The sequence below is a fragment of the Microchirus variegatus genome (assembly GCF_963457635.1).
Source record: "Microchirus variegatus genome assembly, chromosome: 22".
NCBI lineage: Eukaryota > Metazoa > Chordata > Actinopteri > Pleuronectiformes > Soleidae > Microchirus > Microchirus variegatus.
This window is the reverse complement of record NC_139823.1, coordinates 11789100-11806524: the sequence shown is the minus strand read 5'-3', so window position 1 is coordinate 11806524 and position 17425 is coordinate 11789100. Positions and strand designations below refer to the sequence as shown.

The window sequence follows — 17425 nt, the reverse complement described above, 5'->3', positions numbered from 1 at the left end:
TTTAAATAAATAGATGTTGTGACATCTTTTGATATCTTTAATTTACTGAAGGTTTTCATAATTTAGTGCTGATGATTTAGTAATACTGACATACTTGCCTCATATATATATATTCAGGGTATACTGCCACTTATTTTTATTCTGACTTTAAGCACTGCTTTACGCTTAAAGGTTAAAAACCCTGTCTGCTGTAGCTTTAATGAGGCTTTTGAGACCAAAAACGTTGCATAATGTAATTATCAGACATCAGCCGTAGTGGAGCACTCACCTTGAAAAAGTCAAAGAAAGAGACGTGTTTGACCAGCGGCCCATAGAGACTCTCGTCGTGTTTGAAGAAAAAGAAGTTGGTGAAAGCGGCATCGATCATGTCGGGATTAGCCCGGGAAAGCTTGACCAGCTCCAGTCGCTCCTGACGACTGTCTCTCCCTCTCCAGAAAGCCGTGGCGTTCTTCTCTGGCCACGGCGGTCCTGAGTTAGCCTGAACTGACAGCATGTCCAGACTTACTCTGGAGGGACAAAAGGCTCAAAAGTTATGTCATATAACAAGTCTGATAAGAATGGAACATAAACAAAAACATAAAAAGGGTTATTGTTATTATATTATATGTGCTATGCTAAGAATGAGCTCTACCTGCCCATGGTTTCCAGCACAGACTCAGTCAGGTCATACGTGGGCATGACAATATCCCTGGTGTTGTTCGATCCACACCAAGAAAAGATGGGATGGATCTTGTCCGTGGGTTTCCTCTTCTCCAAAGGCCAGTCGCCCAGATTCACAAAAAACTCAATATCAGGAAGCTGCACCTGGACACACACACACAACCCCACCAAGAAGGTATTTTATGTATTTATTTGATTTGATTTGAAATATGTACTACATCTGGCAAGGCAGTTTAAAACGGCGCTTACCTTCCTGCTGAGTGACAGGAGAATGGCGTCCATGAAAATTCTAAAACCCACATGTTCCCCGAAGGTTTTAACATAGACCTAGAAGGTATAAAACACTGTAAGAACATCACAAAAAGAACAAAACCTACTAAAAAAGTTGGAATTTCTTCGTGTGATGTGCATTGAACTAATTTTGTGTCGCCTAAGGGCACACTGTATAAATTACACGGGACAGTAAATCATTGACAACTGATAAATCAGTGGATGCTTCCAGGTAATTTTAGCTCTGTGCGAATAAGATTTTAGGCATATCACCGTTACATCACGGCGGTATTTTGAGAAGACTGTACTCGGTGCTAAAAAAGCGCTGTTCTTACAGGTGTGTCACGTAGCCTCGGGCTCTGCTGGTCGACCTTACATTATCGCATGGCCCTAATTAGCACAAGGAAACACTACATGACGTCAAACTATGCAATCCTTTGAGCTATCAATGTACATTATTATTCACATTTTTGTGGTGTACCTCGTTGTCCTTGATGGTGTAATGGCACAGACTTTGTCGCTGTCCAAATCGCTGTGGGATCTCCTGAGCGTTACGATCGGGGTCGACGCCAGCGAAAAAGGACAGATCTCTGTCTATTTGAGGGAAGGACTGAGGACAGTGCATGTGGGCCTCCCACTCAGAGCCGCTCGGCTGAGGACAGTTACAGCCTTCGTGGTAAACTGGACCTGTGGAAGACAAAAAAAACCACAGAAACCTAAATGAGATCTTTCCATCCTGCATCTGGCAAATCATCACAAACACATCAGGTTGTTGAGTTTGTCGAGTTTCCACCTTTGAGAACGAACGGCGACTTGGCGACGTGCTTGCCCTTGAGCAGGACGTGGACGTGAAGGTCCGTGTAGGTGGCGTACATCCTGTAACGCACCAGGAACGACCCGTCGTGGCGATCCAGGATCTGGATCCACGTCCTGGTGAACTCCTCCACTGGAGAAACTATTTTCACTTGGAAGGTGTTCTCGCCAGGTGATGCTGTTAAACTGTCAGCGGGGAAACAATTAGAAGAATGTGCTCCAGACACTAACACTAGCATTATGACTTTGTCTTAATTTTGAAAATGTGAAATTTGAAAACAAAGGTCCCAAATCCTCCCAATATGTCACAGAGACTCAGGAATAATGTTCATATAACAAACTGAACTCACCAACAACAACAGTACAGACAAAATATTTGCATTCAATTTTTTTTTTTGCAGCCTGCAAATCATGTTTATGTTTTGAAATCATGTTTTGGCATGTGGCGCCACCTACCGCCGTCTACCTATCATTGCAGTCAGTCTCAGCTGCCGAGCAACCACGGGGTTTGCCAGTTACGTCTGAGCTACAATGGCGGAGAAAACAAAACCTAAAAGACCTCTGTATTTTTAATGTGAGCGTAGTAACCGTTTTGGGCCACATTCTTACATATGGCGCCTTTAAAGAAGGCTGAATAATACGTTTTGTCTCCAACAGCAGATTTCCATTTACCAGTCCCCATTAAAATATGAGCAGGGATGGGCACACAGCAAATTAGGGCTGGATACTATCGCCAAAAAACTGTCATCATGATGGAAGATTTTCAAATCGGTTTATAGATGAGATTTTACTGATCCCCACAAGGAGGAAATTCACTTGTTACAGCAGCCAGCAGGTACAACATGGAAATATAATGAAGAAAATAAGCTGTTTTTCTTCTGTGCCGACAGACAACAATAATGTCGTCGACTGAAGAAGCCGTGAATGGAGCGGGGAAACCGATCCTGAGAGCGTGACACCCACTGAGTAAGACTATGCATGGAGTGGGATATGTTTATAGCCCCCATGGGGGAGCAAACCTTTCATGTCTACGCTGTTGTTATTGACCGGTTTAAGGTTTCAACTCTTCACACTACACCACGCGTGGTTTAAAGACTTACTATGTTTGTCCTTTGTACTCACGCTGTCTTGTATTGTTAAGGGAGATACATCACATATTTACTTATTTACCTATATCTATTTAGTAAAGTAACAGAAGTTTCATATCATTTATATATATGTGCATGTGTATACATGTATATATATATATATATATATATATATATATATATACATATATATATATATTTATATTTATATAATTTTTTACTGTACAAGGTTGAAGAAATTACACATTAGAGCCCCTACATTTAGACTTGGCCTAATTATAAAAGTCTCCATGAATTCAATCAATTTGTGATCGAATCATGTCATAAATTAAATATATTGTTTTTGTAGTGTGTGGCAATACATATCCCTAATTTGCATGCTTAGTTCTTTACTTAGAAAATCACAATCCTGCAGAAACTGGTGGATTTGAATTCAGGAAAAACTTATATTTAACATATTTTTTACTGTATTGGATTTGGATAAATTACAAATTAAAAGCCTCTAAAACACATGTATGAGTTCTAGCAGAGACTGATGGATTTGAGTTCAGGAAAACTTAAATTTAACATATTTCGACTGTATTGGATTTGGATAAATTACAAATTAAAAGCCTCTAAAACACACGTATGAGTGTTAGCAGAGACTGATGGATTTGAGTTGAGAAAATCTCTTATATTTTAGATATTTTTACAGTATGGCTTTGGATTTGAGTTCAGGAAAAACTTATATTTAACATATTTTTACTGTATTGAATTTGGATAAATTACAAATTAAAAGCCTCTAGAACACATGTATGAGTTCTAGCAGAGATTGATGGACTTGAATTCAGGAAAACTTATATTTAACATATTTTTACTGTATTGGATTTGGATAAATTACAAATTAAAAGCCTCTAAAACACATGTATGAGTTCTAGTAGAGATTGATGGATTTGAGTTCAGAAAAACGTATATTTAACATATTTTTACTGTTTGGATTTGGATAAATAACACATTAAAAGCCTCTAAAACACATCTATAAATTCTAGCAGAGATTGATGGATTTGAGTTCAGGATAAACTCTTATATTTGAGTTGTACTACAAAATAAAAGCACCACAGCTCACACCCATAAGTGCTGGCAGAGACTGATGGAACCACAGAGGTCACTTTTACAGCATGTGTGAGAGAATTCTTACAGTTGTAGTTGCAGTAAAGTCGCCTCCACCACGTCAGGCCACACAAACTTACTTTCCCCCGGAGCTGTCCACCGCCTGTATGAAGAAAAACCGAGCCGGGAGCACGACGTTAGCCTCCAGTCCTGGTCCCCACACTAAACTTTTAGCAGCACTGATTCTGGAGCTGGTCTGAGTCTGAGCCTCAGTCCACGGGAGTGGTTGCGTGAACACCAACACACAGCAGCTCCGCAGCAGCAGCCACGAGAACAGCCGAGGACACACCGCTGCTGCCCTGCGTGGAATCATGGTTTCACTCCTCGTTCTTTCACAGAGCCCCGCTCCTAACACGTAGCATTGCTGCTACTTTAAAAGCGGACAAACCGCTCCAAGACGGAGACGAGTCCGTGGGTGACGTTATTAGTCTGCGGCATCAGGACTATCGTCTCTCAGCGGTGGCACTGTCACTGTCAGCGGCTTTACTGGGTCATTTCGCCGTGGGTTCCGTTGGAAGAACCGAGTGAAGTCACCGTTAGCTGCAGTTCAGAGTCCAGCAAACTGTCTCTTGAATGAACAAGGGGGCGGGACAAGAAAGCGCAAACCTGCTCATCTGATTGGTCGCTTTTCACCTACTTTGTATCTGATTGGCTTAATCAGGTAAAGGAAACTACTGAAGGAAAATCTGAGCATACACAAACCCGGAAGTAAAGCTTTTTGGACAATTAGTTAATGAGCATCATTGATGAGCGTGATATGGAAACCTGCTAATGTTACATGAAATAAAGCGAATGCATACCCAAGTCATAATTATGAGATACTAAGTCATTATTATTAGATACTAAGTCATAATTATGAGATATTAAGTCATTATTATGAGATACTAAGTCATTATAATGATATACTAAGTCATTATTATTAGATACCAAGTCATAATTATGAGATATTAAGTCATTATTATGAGATACTAAGTCACTATTAGATACTAAGTCATTATTATTAGATACCAAGTCATAATCATGAGATATTAAGTCATTATTATGAGATATTAAGTCACTATTATGAGATACTAAGTCATTATTATTAGATACTAAGTCGTTATTAGGATATACTAAGTCGTTATTATGATAAACTAAGTCATTATTATTAGGTACTAATAAGTCATTATTATGATATACTAAGTTATTATGATAAACTAAGTCATTATTATGATAGACTAAGTTATTATTAGATACTAAGTCATTATTATGAGATACTAAGTCATTATTATGATATACTAAGTCATTATTATGATATACAAAGTCATCATTATGAGATATTAAATCACAATTATGAGATGCTAAGTCATAATAAAGATACTGTCATAATTATGAGATGCTAGCCCATAATGATGAGATACATTCTCATAATTATGATTTACTGATGTTCTGATGAATTATTGGGTTGTTATAAAATGCCCCAGACAAAATTTCCTTTATTAAATGATCAAAAAATATGTATGAAAGTAACATGTGTGATGTTATTAGATTATGGCTGAAGCACTCCTGAGAGATTTTACTGTTGTATTTAGTCCAGAGGAAGATGATAATGCATTCTGTGGTTCAATGTAATCTATCACAATATAAACATTTATTTCACTCATTTCATGCACATAAATTGTACTCATTTGGAAAGTAAGTTGTTAAGCACAACAGTGGAATAAGTAGTAGAGTATTACCCATCAATTAAAATAATGAAATATTACAGTGGGAACAAATGAATTAATGAAAGAGTAAATGTTTTTGTATTAATAAGGATGAAATACTGCAGCCTCAAGCCTGCTTAATGTGAGGAATTGTCACACCAAATCGTAAACGTCCATGCACTGAGAGAAAGAAGATAAATGGCTCCACACTCGGGACCATACAGAGAAACTGAGCTCTCCACTGTGTACATCAATCAATGTTTATTTCAGCTTTTGCATCAACATATTTTTAGTTCTTTTTTTTGCCAAGTAATTTCTATTACACTAGTATAATATCAATAAGAACAAAAAAAAGTGGTAGAATCCATTTAAATAAGACAAACTATGCTGCCAGAAAACCAGAGAAATGCCTTTTTCAGGATACGACAGACCGAAGAACTACAGAGTTCCAGTAACTTCGACAGAGCCAGAATACCAGATACAGTACCAGCAGTAACAGGTACAACATATACAGAGAAAAATATCCCAACAATGTCTTCATCTTTTATCTTTTTTTTTCACCCAAGATTGAACTGTACAGTTAATATAAAAAAAACAAAAACATACTAACAAAACACCCTGTCAGTAGAAGTAAGATTTTTTTTTTTCATTTTCTTTTGTGGGTTTTATTTTTGTGTGTGTGTTTGCGTTTTTTTCCTGCACTGAACACAAATCTCATTGACGGTACAGAGATAGAAGAGAAATGAATTGTTTTTTGTTCTTTTTTGTTTGTTATGTTCAAGACATCTCATTCAACCACGTTATGTTTAGTTTTTCCACTCAGGTGACACTAGTGGGAGTGAAAACAAATGAGTTTAAAGGCCATTTAAAACCTAACAAATGGGGACACAAAACCTGCGTCTGTCTTACTTTTTTTTGTATTATGTGTCACTGCGCACATTTATGTACAAGTGACATCAACATGACTTTCATGAGTTAACGCTTGTGTGCATAAAGGCCTGATGTGTGAGATCGATATCAATAATCCCCGTTTTTCAGATTAATTCAAAATACAGACAAATATACAAGTACAAAATATCCCCCTCCAAGGTAACGATGTATTTCCATGTCGCGTGGCCGCCCATCGACATGTACAACACGATCACAATGCGATACACGACCATGTATCATGACACGTTTGTCATTTTGAACATACAAAAAGCCTTCGGTTGAGAGGCCTTCACCATCAAATATAGGACTGCGACATGAGGATATCATATTCATCAACAAGATTGGACTAAAAAAAACAAAAAACATATTTGCCTTCAGCTGAAATTGTACTTTACATCTGAATATCACTGAGGAAAAAGAAAATACTGTTACTTCTCCTGAAACCTGTACTGATACACGACTCACGAATGTAATTCAAACTCCGTTTGTTTGTATCCCCTTCACAAAGATATTTAAGTATCACACGTGATAACGGTGAGAAGGTTCAACGCCGACAACGCACACGGCACAATTCTTTTTCAAAAAACGACTGAGGGAGAGAGAGAGAGAGAGAGAGAGATCTGGGATTGCTTTGGCAGAGGGAGTTTCTGCTTTAACACATTTATGGTTCCCTTTCTTTCTTTCTCACTTACGCGCACAAAACCTAACAGCTCACGAAACTTGTACATCCGACAAAGGCAGCTAAAGACTTGACTGGCCGAAGGAGCACCAACCAAAAAAATAAAATAAACGAAAACACCCTTAAATATTCTCATATATATTTTTTTCTTTTGATTTTGATAAAATGCCCAACTCCACTTTCTCTCATGTGTTCTGATCAACAGGAAACATATGATGAATACTCACTAGTCGTTAGCTCTTTGTTAGTTAGTTTACAGCAAGTAGAGTCACTCATCTTGTTTTTTATGGCACGTGAATAGTGTATAGGTTCGTATATATATTATATTATATTATATATATATACTCTTTCGACCATTGTGTACCCATCATACCAATCTACTGCGTTTCCATACGATAACAGCAGGGGAGTGAGACGTGTTTAATGCTTTTATTTACGTAGCAGCAGCCAAACAAAATGAAATATGTGATTAGAGTGTGTGTGTGTGTGTAAGTGTGTCGAGTTAAATGTAAATACTGTTGATTTGTGCAATGTGCAGCCCAGAGTCATTGTTAAGAACTAACGTTTTAGCACTAGTCTATAGTGTGTAGAAAAAATGTGCATTTATATTGTGTCAAATAATATTTGCTGAAAGTAGGAAAAAAATAAAAATAAAGTAACAAAAGAAAAAGGGAAAAAAAAGAAGGGAAAGAAACAGAACTTTTGGCTTAATAGCAATGCAGGTATACATTTCCCTTTATATATATATATTTTATCAGTATTTCAAAAAATATAAAGTTTTTCATAGTTTCTGTTGTTGGCTTACATCATTAAATAAAATTTAGTTGTATTTCTTTTTCTTTTTTTAAAGAAGCATGCTGCGTTGTGTTAATATGGCAGTTGGATATTTTTTAATAGTCATCCAGTTTTGTATCATGCAGTTGTTGTTGTTGGTATCTTCACTTTTGGATTAATATCTACACAGTGAGGTCAAGGAAATCCAAGCACATACACACTCACACATACAGACCTTTGCACGTGTGTGTGTGCACATGCACACAGACACGCCACAGATTTACCCACTTCCAGGCTCTTCAGCTCTGTAAGCCATTTCCTTTCTGCCCTTATCGCCGCACATCGAGACAAGGAACTCGCTCATCCTTGTCATTCAACAGGGTGACAGTGCTGCACATGGAGCCAGTCCAGAAGCCATAAAGACAAAGTCACTCTTGAGTCTCTCGCTTTTTTTTTCTTTCTTTTTTTTCAAACGCTCTCATTTGTAGAGTGAAAAGCTCCTGTCCTGGCATCAAGCCCTCGGCAGTCAAACCTACTGTCCTGCTATTAGAACTGGTACCACTTCTTGTCCTTGCACTTCAACATCAGCTGTAAAAAGACAAAATCACAGTCTGTCAGTGGCATAGAATAAAAATGGACATTGACTTTTTGGAATTTTATCACAAGAAAATGAACCGACCAACCTTTTTGAGATTGAGAGCCTTGTTTCTTGTTATTATGTGGACTATGAGAATGCACAGGGCCCCCAAGCCACCAGGGGGCCCCCAAAGCTTCATGTTCAGCCTCATCTGAGGAGAATTAAAATGACCTGTCTGCTTTGTCGCATTTACTTTAGGATTACCTATGATTGATCAAGTGTAGCGTATAATTTATAAGTGACTAATAAATATTAGGCCTATTGTTGATTATTTCCTCCAGCTGTGTGCACCATGCATCAAGCCTTGATGACACTGGTGTAAGGCTGTGGGCAAGTACAGAGGTGTTTATGGCTGGTGTGAGGTGCACATGAGACTCAACTGTCAACGTATTATTCACTGATCAATCACAATAATTAGCTGTCATTAACAAACCAGGTCAGTCCTCAGTGGCAAAGAGCATCATGTTTACCGACAGACAGTGACACAATTCACATACAGCGGTGCTACTACATCTCTTATGTCACTGCTATTTTTAGAACTGTGCTGTGGGTGCTTTACCGGCTGCCTGCTTATACTGTATTTTGCTGCCTATTGCTATTTTATCATGTTTAAAAGTATGTCTTTATTTCTGCACGACTGTAAGGGACACACATCAGAGGTAAACATAATAACACTAACATATGTTTCATATTTATTATATTGTAATTATGACACTCTTACAACAACAAACACAGCATTTAAGGTGCTTTTTTTTCCTATTACTATGTTAAAACATATGTACAGAGGATCTGAGAATGTGCAATATGGAGTGTCTTGTATCCCTTTTTTCAGCACACCCAAGACAATCTGATGAGAGAATTATTATTTATGTATTACATTACATTAATTATGAGCAAAATGTGCTACATTTGGAAATACGTCACAGTCCCGAGTGAGTCTATTTTGTGACTTCTGCACAATTATGGCTACTCCCATACAATAAAAAAGATAAATGAACACCCATAAACACACACACCCAGGATGTCCATATAAGGGTCCACCTGCAGCACAGATCTGTGCCGTGTGAGCACTGTGGGTCAATTACACCTGTATTATTCTTGTTTTTACCTCATGAGCGTGTTTGGAGAAGGTCTCTGCACTCGTCATCATGAGGGCGGTCCGGTCCTCCAGCTCCCCCAGTCTCTGCCCTCTCTCGTCCAGGGCGATGCGGGCTCGAGCCAGATCGCCCACGACTCCACTGGCTGCTACCTTCATGCCCTCCACACCTCCCTGTCCAGGGATGTGCTGCGCCAAACTGCGTGATCCCTTCCCAGCTGCTGCTTCACCAACTGTCAATAACAGAAATATAGGGGGGTAAAAAGTATTTAATATGGGTTTTACTAAATGTATAGAAGGTTTGAAAAAAAAGTGAACACACAGAGCTCTTCTCTGTCAAAGGTGTTCGCGTTTCCTCCAAAGAAGCCCTTCAGGAAGCCTCTGTTCTGTGCTTCTGGTGTCTCGATTGGTGTAAACAGCTCCCCCAGCATTTCCTGCAGTGAGTGACATTGAAAATGTGACCAATTAGTACAGTTTTCATGAATTATTCCAAACTGTGCACCAGGCACACACTGACTACATCAGCTGGTCATTACTAATTCAGGATGGGGTCAAAGTATCCATACATGTAATGCTGACAGTGGACTGTGATGCATGTAACCATTGTTTGCCTGTAGATGGCACTATGGCAGCATCATGTATCCAGCTCCACTGTTATCTGACAGCAATAGTCAGAGTCAATGATGGCTTTTAAGAATAAACACCTCTGTGAATATGATGTGCGCACACACACGTGACATTTTACTTCAGTTACTCTCATCAGCTCTGGGCTTTGGCAGGAACAGAAACAATAACACCAATCATTTTCTGAACCAAGACACAACATAAATTGTCAGTCAAGTAGATGGCCACACACAGACACACACGCAAAATCTGTGAAAGGCCTGTTTGTAAAGACATTATCAAAAACCAAATAAATAAAAACCTCGCATGCCACAGACACAGCATGCACCACCCAGCTGCAGTGCTGACCTGCAGGTTGTCGCACATCTCCTGGCTGTAAGTAATTCTCTGGATCTCTGTCGGGGAGCTGAGATATAGTGCCTGCCCCCCGTTGGTGAAGCAAAAGGTTCTTGCAATGCGCATGTCTGTCAGAGGCAGGTAATTGACATTCACCAGAGGTCTTAGACTGGGCAAACTAGACAAGAAGAATGAGAGACAAGTGAGACAATGGGGACATCCATCATCAGCATATCATCAAAAGCAGACCCTGCAAAGTAAAACATCAAGTCTCACTACGACACAGTTATAAAAATAAAATAATTTAATCTTCAGGTATGAAGAACTGTTAATATCACATTTATTTTCTGTCACACAGACTTCATTCATGAGGTTTGAGAACTGCCTGCAGAGCTGAGAGACACGACTGCGTCAGGCAAAGATCTGGGGCTACAGAAGGTTCTGCTGTATTTAAGGATTCTAATATTTGGAACACCTAGGACTCATTCGGAGAGCTGGCAGCCCTTTCGGCTTTAAGGCAAAGTAGCCAGAAAAAAGTCTCCCCTCAGAATAAGACACGCCAACGCAACAAGATTGATCTCTTTCAATGCCAGACATCATGTCTGGAAGAAATCGTCACCTGGCCAATCCCATCCTCACAGTAAATGAAGCAACATTACTGTCTTTTATCTTCTCAATAAGGTTGCAAAACAAAATGAAGTTTGAAATTGAGTGTCGACTGCACTGCATCCCTACATAGGTAGTCATGCTGATATTCTCTGCATTGAAAACCGTATTGCTTGTATCCAGAGGTAAATTTGGAAAAACAATACAATTATTCAACAAAAAAAATGGATGCACTGCATTTGATACATCTGATCAGGAACTTTCATTACAAAGGATCATTGCAGTCAATCAAGTCTAAATAATTATGAATATTATCCTTATTATCATACAATTTATTTCACAGTCCCAGTCAAAGCCAATAGTTCAGACAGCAGAAGAGATTTCTATTACCACATCAAGGTACATTAAACATAATAATAAAATATCATACGTAAATAAATATTTTACTACCTGAGGGTCAGGATGTGGCCGTTGGCACAAAAGCAGGCCAGACACACGCTGTTACACACGGACACCACATCGGCTCGCAGTACAAACGACGACTCTGTGATGTTGTGGACAAAGAGGCAGGACTGCGAGGGCATCAAGAAGACTTTGGCCTGCCTCTCCGAGCACACCACAGCCAGATGTCCGTCGCCGCAGGTGTCCTGGGACGACGACGGCGAAAAGTTGACTAGCTTGCGCCTCCTGGGTCGGTCGGGGTCCTCGGGAGCGTTGACGTCCCGCCAAACCTCATGCGGGCTCTGAATGAGCACTCCCATGCAGTCCAGGAAGCTGAAGCGCAACACGGAGCCCTTCAGCAACATAACAACTCCTAGGGAGTGGACAGAGGAAGCATAGGAAGGCACAGACCTAGTTTGTTTTGTTCATTATTGTGTGACATGCATGATAATGAAGTGAATGAATGACTCGTTCGATTAGATTAAGAAAGCCCCGTTTGGAACAACTTCGGAACTAGGGCCTTTCTGCAAGGAGTTTGTATGTTCTCCCTGTGTGTGCGTGGGTTTTCTCCAGGTTCAAAAACATGCAATATGGGGATTAGGTGAATTGGTCACTCTAAATTGACCGTAGGTGTGAGAGTGTGAGTGAATGGTTGTTTGTGTGGCCCTGCAATGGACTGGCCAACTGTCCAGGGTGTACCCCACCTATCGCCCAATATCAGCTGAGATAGGCACAGCACCCCTCGCGACCCTCTGGTGGAGGATGAAGATATAATAGATAGATAGATAGATAGATAGATAGATAGATAGATAGATAGATAGATAGATAGATAGATAGATAGATAGATAGATAGATAGATAGATAGATAGATAGATAGATAGATAATGGATGGATTAGATTAAGAATGTTCGTAAGAATGGAGAATGCAATACATGTTCACACTTGAAACTCTCCTCAGGAGCACAAAACACAGTGGGAGACTTTATTCCTCAGAGCAGGATCTGTGAACGTCCATTAATAAGTTTACTTGTTCGTTTATTCTCAAGAGAACAACGGCTGCTTCAAAGGGCCTGGATATTTTGGTCGAATTGATGCTTTTAGTCTGACAGCGAGACCTTTTTTTCCCTCACGCAGCAGGGCTGCTCTGGACCGGTTATGTTTTAATTGAGTGGCTCGAGTTTCCTTTAGTCAGAGTGGAAACACAAACACGCTGCAAAATCATCCCTTATTGTCGAGTGCGGTGCGAGATCATGCAATGAGAAATGCCCCGTCAGACTTCTCCATGACAACAAATCCTCCTCTAATTGAATCTGATGAAGTTTTAGAAGCCTTTCAAGCGCGAGAGAGACCCGGGGAGAGGTGAAACCTCAAGTGGTGCTCATGCGACGGCAACGGTGCATTTAATTCCCGGCTCGTATTTTAAAAGCCGTGCTTTGCATCGGCATCACGCTTTCTCATTTGTTGGAGTGGATGCTTTGTGTCAAACCTACAAGTGGTACTGAACTGCAACACCAGAGTGTGTATATAGATATATATGTAAATACATATGTATGTACTATCTGCTCAAGTCCATTTATGGCATTCCAGTATAGCCCACTTCTTATTAGGTTGCCCTATTTCCTCAACACCTGACGCTAACCTTGTTGACCCAGCTACATCTGAGCCAGTACTGCGATTACACTCATGTTGAAAGTATAAATAGGTCTATAGCATGAAGTATCTTGCCTAAGGGCACAATTGGATAACAACCCCCTAACTGGGAATCCAACCTGAAAGAGGAAAACAGTCCAGGTACATAGTTCTCACTGGGGCTTACCACTGGGGCCAATGGTGACAGGTTCCTCCATCCTCTCCTCCTGGTCAGTGGGGATGGACATTGGGATGACCACCACCACACCTAAGCTGGTGCCCACCCACAAACACGGGGTGGGAAGGGCATCAGTCTTGCGCCCATAGGACTCGCCGAACTGCAGCGTGGTGATAGCCTCTTTGGTATCCCGGTCGATGCTGGACACGCTGGAACTGCGCGAGCGACTGAAGGAGTTTTCGCGACTCTCTGTAGCAGCGGCAGCAGCCATCAATCACAGAGACACAGGCCAGGTCCGAAAGCATGAGGCAGGAGGAGAGAGATGTAGTGATGATGATGATGAGAAAAGATAGAGCAAGAGAGGGAATAAGAGAGCAAGATAAGTATTGGGAGGAGAGAAATTTATGGCAACAGTAAGAAATTGGCAGTGAGACAAAGGATGAAGAAGAGGAAGAAATTGTGGTAAGAGAAGACGTTAAAAAGAACAGGTATTCCATACAGAAGAGAGGGGGTGATAAGGAGTGTAAAAAAAGACACATTTGGAAGAGTTAAACATGATTTAGCTGCAGATCGAATGCCATTTAAAACACTGGAACAAACAAGAAAATGCCAATGAAAAGAGGAGACCCAGCAAAGTGAGAGACAAGACAGAAACCTGTTTACACACACACACACTTGTAAGGTAGTCTTATTGTTTAACGGTGAAACACTCAGACACACACACACTGCACGAAATCCAGAAATTCCTTTACCCATTCAGCTCCTCCATTGTGTACTTAAAGGCTCCATCGTGAAAAAGTATTTCTGTAGTGCTGCATTTCTGAATAATTCAAAGCCAGGCAGTGTGGAGTACTGCACTCCCCGCTGCCAAGCAAGCATTTCAGAGTGCAGAGTTTATGTAACAAGAACTGCTGTACGCCAAAAAACGTAAGCTGATTGTAGAAACATAACACTATCCACTGCTGTAAAGATGGCATCATACCTACTCCCTGCACGCCACGACAGGAGCAAGCTTTTTTTTTTACTCGGCGTGTTTAAGACAAAACAGGGCCACAGGATGGACGGACATACTGACTTGACTGACGGACGGACAGACGTGTATTATATTGACGTCAGCAGGACAGCAGTTTAATGGGTTTGTGGCCGAAGCCCCCTTACCTCTCTCACTCCAGCAGTAGGGGCTTGGGGTGTGGTGTTCGTCATGCGAGTACATAGTGACTCCGTGTAACTGCTGAAGCATTGCCCTCCTGGACGCATAACCTATTCATCCCCCACAACATGAACCCCCATAGAACAAACCATGACCGCCATGGCCGGAGGAAATACATCCAACATGTGTGTTGCCAGGCACACATAAACACACACACACACACACACACACAAATACACAAGGGTGGCCACCCAGTCGAGAAACATAGACGATGGACAGCAGTACCACAGAATGACAGAAAGGGAAAGAGAGAAAGATGCAACTGAGTGTGGAGAAATTCATCAGATATAAAGCATACATATACACTACCATTCAAAAGTTTGGGGTCACTTAAAAATGTCCTTATTTCTGAAAACCCTTGTGCAATTATGTTAGCACAGCTGAAAACAGGGCAAAATTATTATTTTGAATAAAAATCATTATTTCTAATCTTGTCAAGGTCTTGACTGTATTTTCTATTCATTTTGCAACTCTTTTGATGAATAAAAGTGTGACTTTTAATGGAAAACACAACAAACTTGTATAGGTGACCCCAAACTTTTGAACGGTAGTGTATAAGGCATAGAAAGTCACTAAAAAAGAGGCTACTTGACTACATTTCCTGTGGCCACACAACCTTTACTCACATTATCCATCTTCTTCCCTGAAGCACATTTTAGCTTAGTCTGCTCGACTTAATTCTGTTAGTCGTACATATTGTCCACAGCTTCCGTACAGCGCTGCTGCATGACAACCACAATGTTGATACGGCTTAATTTTATTCTGAAGGAAGATGTTCTTTCTTGCCAGTTTACAAACGGTTGACAAAATAATCCAAAGAGTCAAATGCAGAGCCACTTAAAAATGAATGGAAAAATTCAAGGTGTAAGCCTGCTAAATCCAAAATTGGGTTGTTAGTTTCTTTTTTTAAACCACAAAATTGGATCAGGCACATTTTAAGTCAACATTCAGGTTTCATGACAACACTACTGTACATGCTGCTGGCAGCCACAAAAGAAAGTGCCCTTTTGCCGGCAGCAGAAGCAGCTCAGCTTTGTACCGAGTATCACCGGGGTTTATATTTACGCGGTGTGACAGAGGCTGTGGCTAAGTCAGGCATGTAGTGGTATTCTGGCAGGACACAGAGAGAGAGAGACACCCGGGGTGAGGGTAGTGGGGGGTAGTGGTGGGAGCTCTGTAGGGTGTGAGAGGCAGGTGGAGGCAGTGTCACGGAGGTGATGAGGGAAAAAGCAGAACGACAGGAGTGGTCTATTTGCACACATATACACTTAAGAGAGATGAGAACAGACAGACTGAGACAAACCACGATTATCATTTTCAAATCTAAATCACAATTTGAATCAGGGGTTGCATTTAATTAACTCCATTTGTGATTGCTCCATCTACTATGTGAATACAGCTGTGCTGAGTTTTTGCTTTAATACTGACAAGACTGACACATAATTTCCAAAAATTTATGCACTTATAGTGTGAATTTTACATTTTGTGAGTTAACTGCAGATATTCTGTGTGGTCTTATATCACGAAAGCCACATAATATCAGCCTCATGGCGTCAGCATGGGTGTAGGTGTGTGTGCGGAGGTGCAGACTCAAACATCGTTTGAAAGCCTATTCAGCCTCCTCAGCATCTGGCCAGGTGGTAAGTGAGTCACCTTAGCTCTGTGCTCTTTTAAAAGTGTAAATTTACTCCATGGGTTACAATTATACTGTATTAATTCAAGGTTTTCAGTTGATAATAATATGCCATCGCTGTTTTCTAGAAGTCCCTGTAACCTTGCTTCCATGTCCACAAGCCAATCTAACGGTATCATGCTGGATCTTCAATATTTAATAGATGTGCTGACTAACCAATACAGGAGGTATGGACGTGGTTATATTGAGTCGAGCTTCCCCTGCCATTTGCCTCCTCTGTCTCCTCCCAGAATGCGGGCCTCATTAACATCGGCCTCATCTCTCGTACTGCTTGTTGACCTTTAATTATTCCAGTGATCCTGCTGGCTCATCACTGTGGTAACTCAGTGCAACTGATAAACAGCAGTGCCAAGGCTAGGCTACAAAATATGCAACAGTCTGCTGCTGCAAAGTGAAGACTACGGCAATGTTGTATTTGTTTCTGTTATTTCTTGCTTTTCATAAGCTGGTTGTTAGTAAATTAGATTGTGTACCACGCAACTCACAACATTTCCTTTTGTACTGTACATTTGCATATACATAGAACAAGTCCAGAATACATTTACACCAGGTGGAAACAATTGTTGTGTTTTATTTAAAACACAGCAGCAAGACGATATCAAACGGCTACTTCCACATGTCTCGGGCTGAGGATGCATATAGTCCTGAGTGCAAACGTTTCATCGATCCAGTAAAAATCTGCGTAAGAATATTAAATGTAGACGGTAAAATGAATGCGTTTGACAAATGAATCCAACAATATCTTATTCTATCTTCACTATTGCTCCGAAGGCCAGACGGTGGCAGGTACGGCATTCAATCTTAACATGATCTGACAACTCTACGGCAAGTGCATTATATAATACCCCCATAGATTATGTAATATCATGGGAGAGAAAGCAGGTGGCGTGTCATGGTGGGAAAAAAAAGATTAATCCACTGATATGA

General features: G+C 40.5%; 2 protein-coding genes across 2 annotated transcripts in view; both read right to left on the bottom strand.

The window, feature by feature from the left end:
* poglut2 (protein O-glucosyltransferase 2) overlaps positions 1-1910 on the bottom strand; it is a 3114-nt gene extending 1204 nt beyond the window's left edge. Inside the window, exons 1-5 of the mRNA XM_083908553.1 lie at positions 1724-1910; positions 1412-1617; positions 910-987; positions 632-804; positions 269-506 (exon numbers count right to left, since the gene is read on the bottom strand). Of these exons, the coding sequence (XP_083764679.1) occupies positions 269-506; positions 632-804; positions 910-987; positions 1412-1617; positions 1724-1805 (777 nt within the window). The 5' untranslated portion in view covers positions 1806-1910. The remainder of the gene's footprint in view (positions 1-268; positions 507-631; positions 805-909; positions 988-1411; positions 1618-1723) is intronic.
* Positions 1911-8594: 6684 nt separating this feature from the next.
* The window catches only part of stxbp5l (syntaxin binding protein 5L), a gene marked incomplete at both ends in the record, with an annotated part of 105765 nt that continues 96934 nt past the window's right edge, over positions 8595-17425 (bottom strand). Inside the window, 7 exons of the mRNA XM_083908921.1 lie at positions 8595-8636; positions 9794-10014; positions 10104-10215; positions 10754-10919; positions 11798-12161; positions 13605-13844; positions 14754-14855. Coding sequence (XP_083765047.1) covers positions 8595-8636; positions 9794-10014; positions 10104-10215; positions 10754-10919; positions 11798-12161; positions 13605-13844; positions 14754-14855 — 1247 coding nt within the window. The remainder of the gene's footprint in view (positions 8637-9793; positions 10015-10103; positions 10216-10753; positions 10920-11797; positions 12162-13604; positions 13845-14753; positions 14856-17425) is intronic.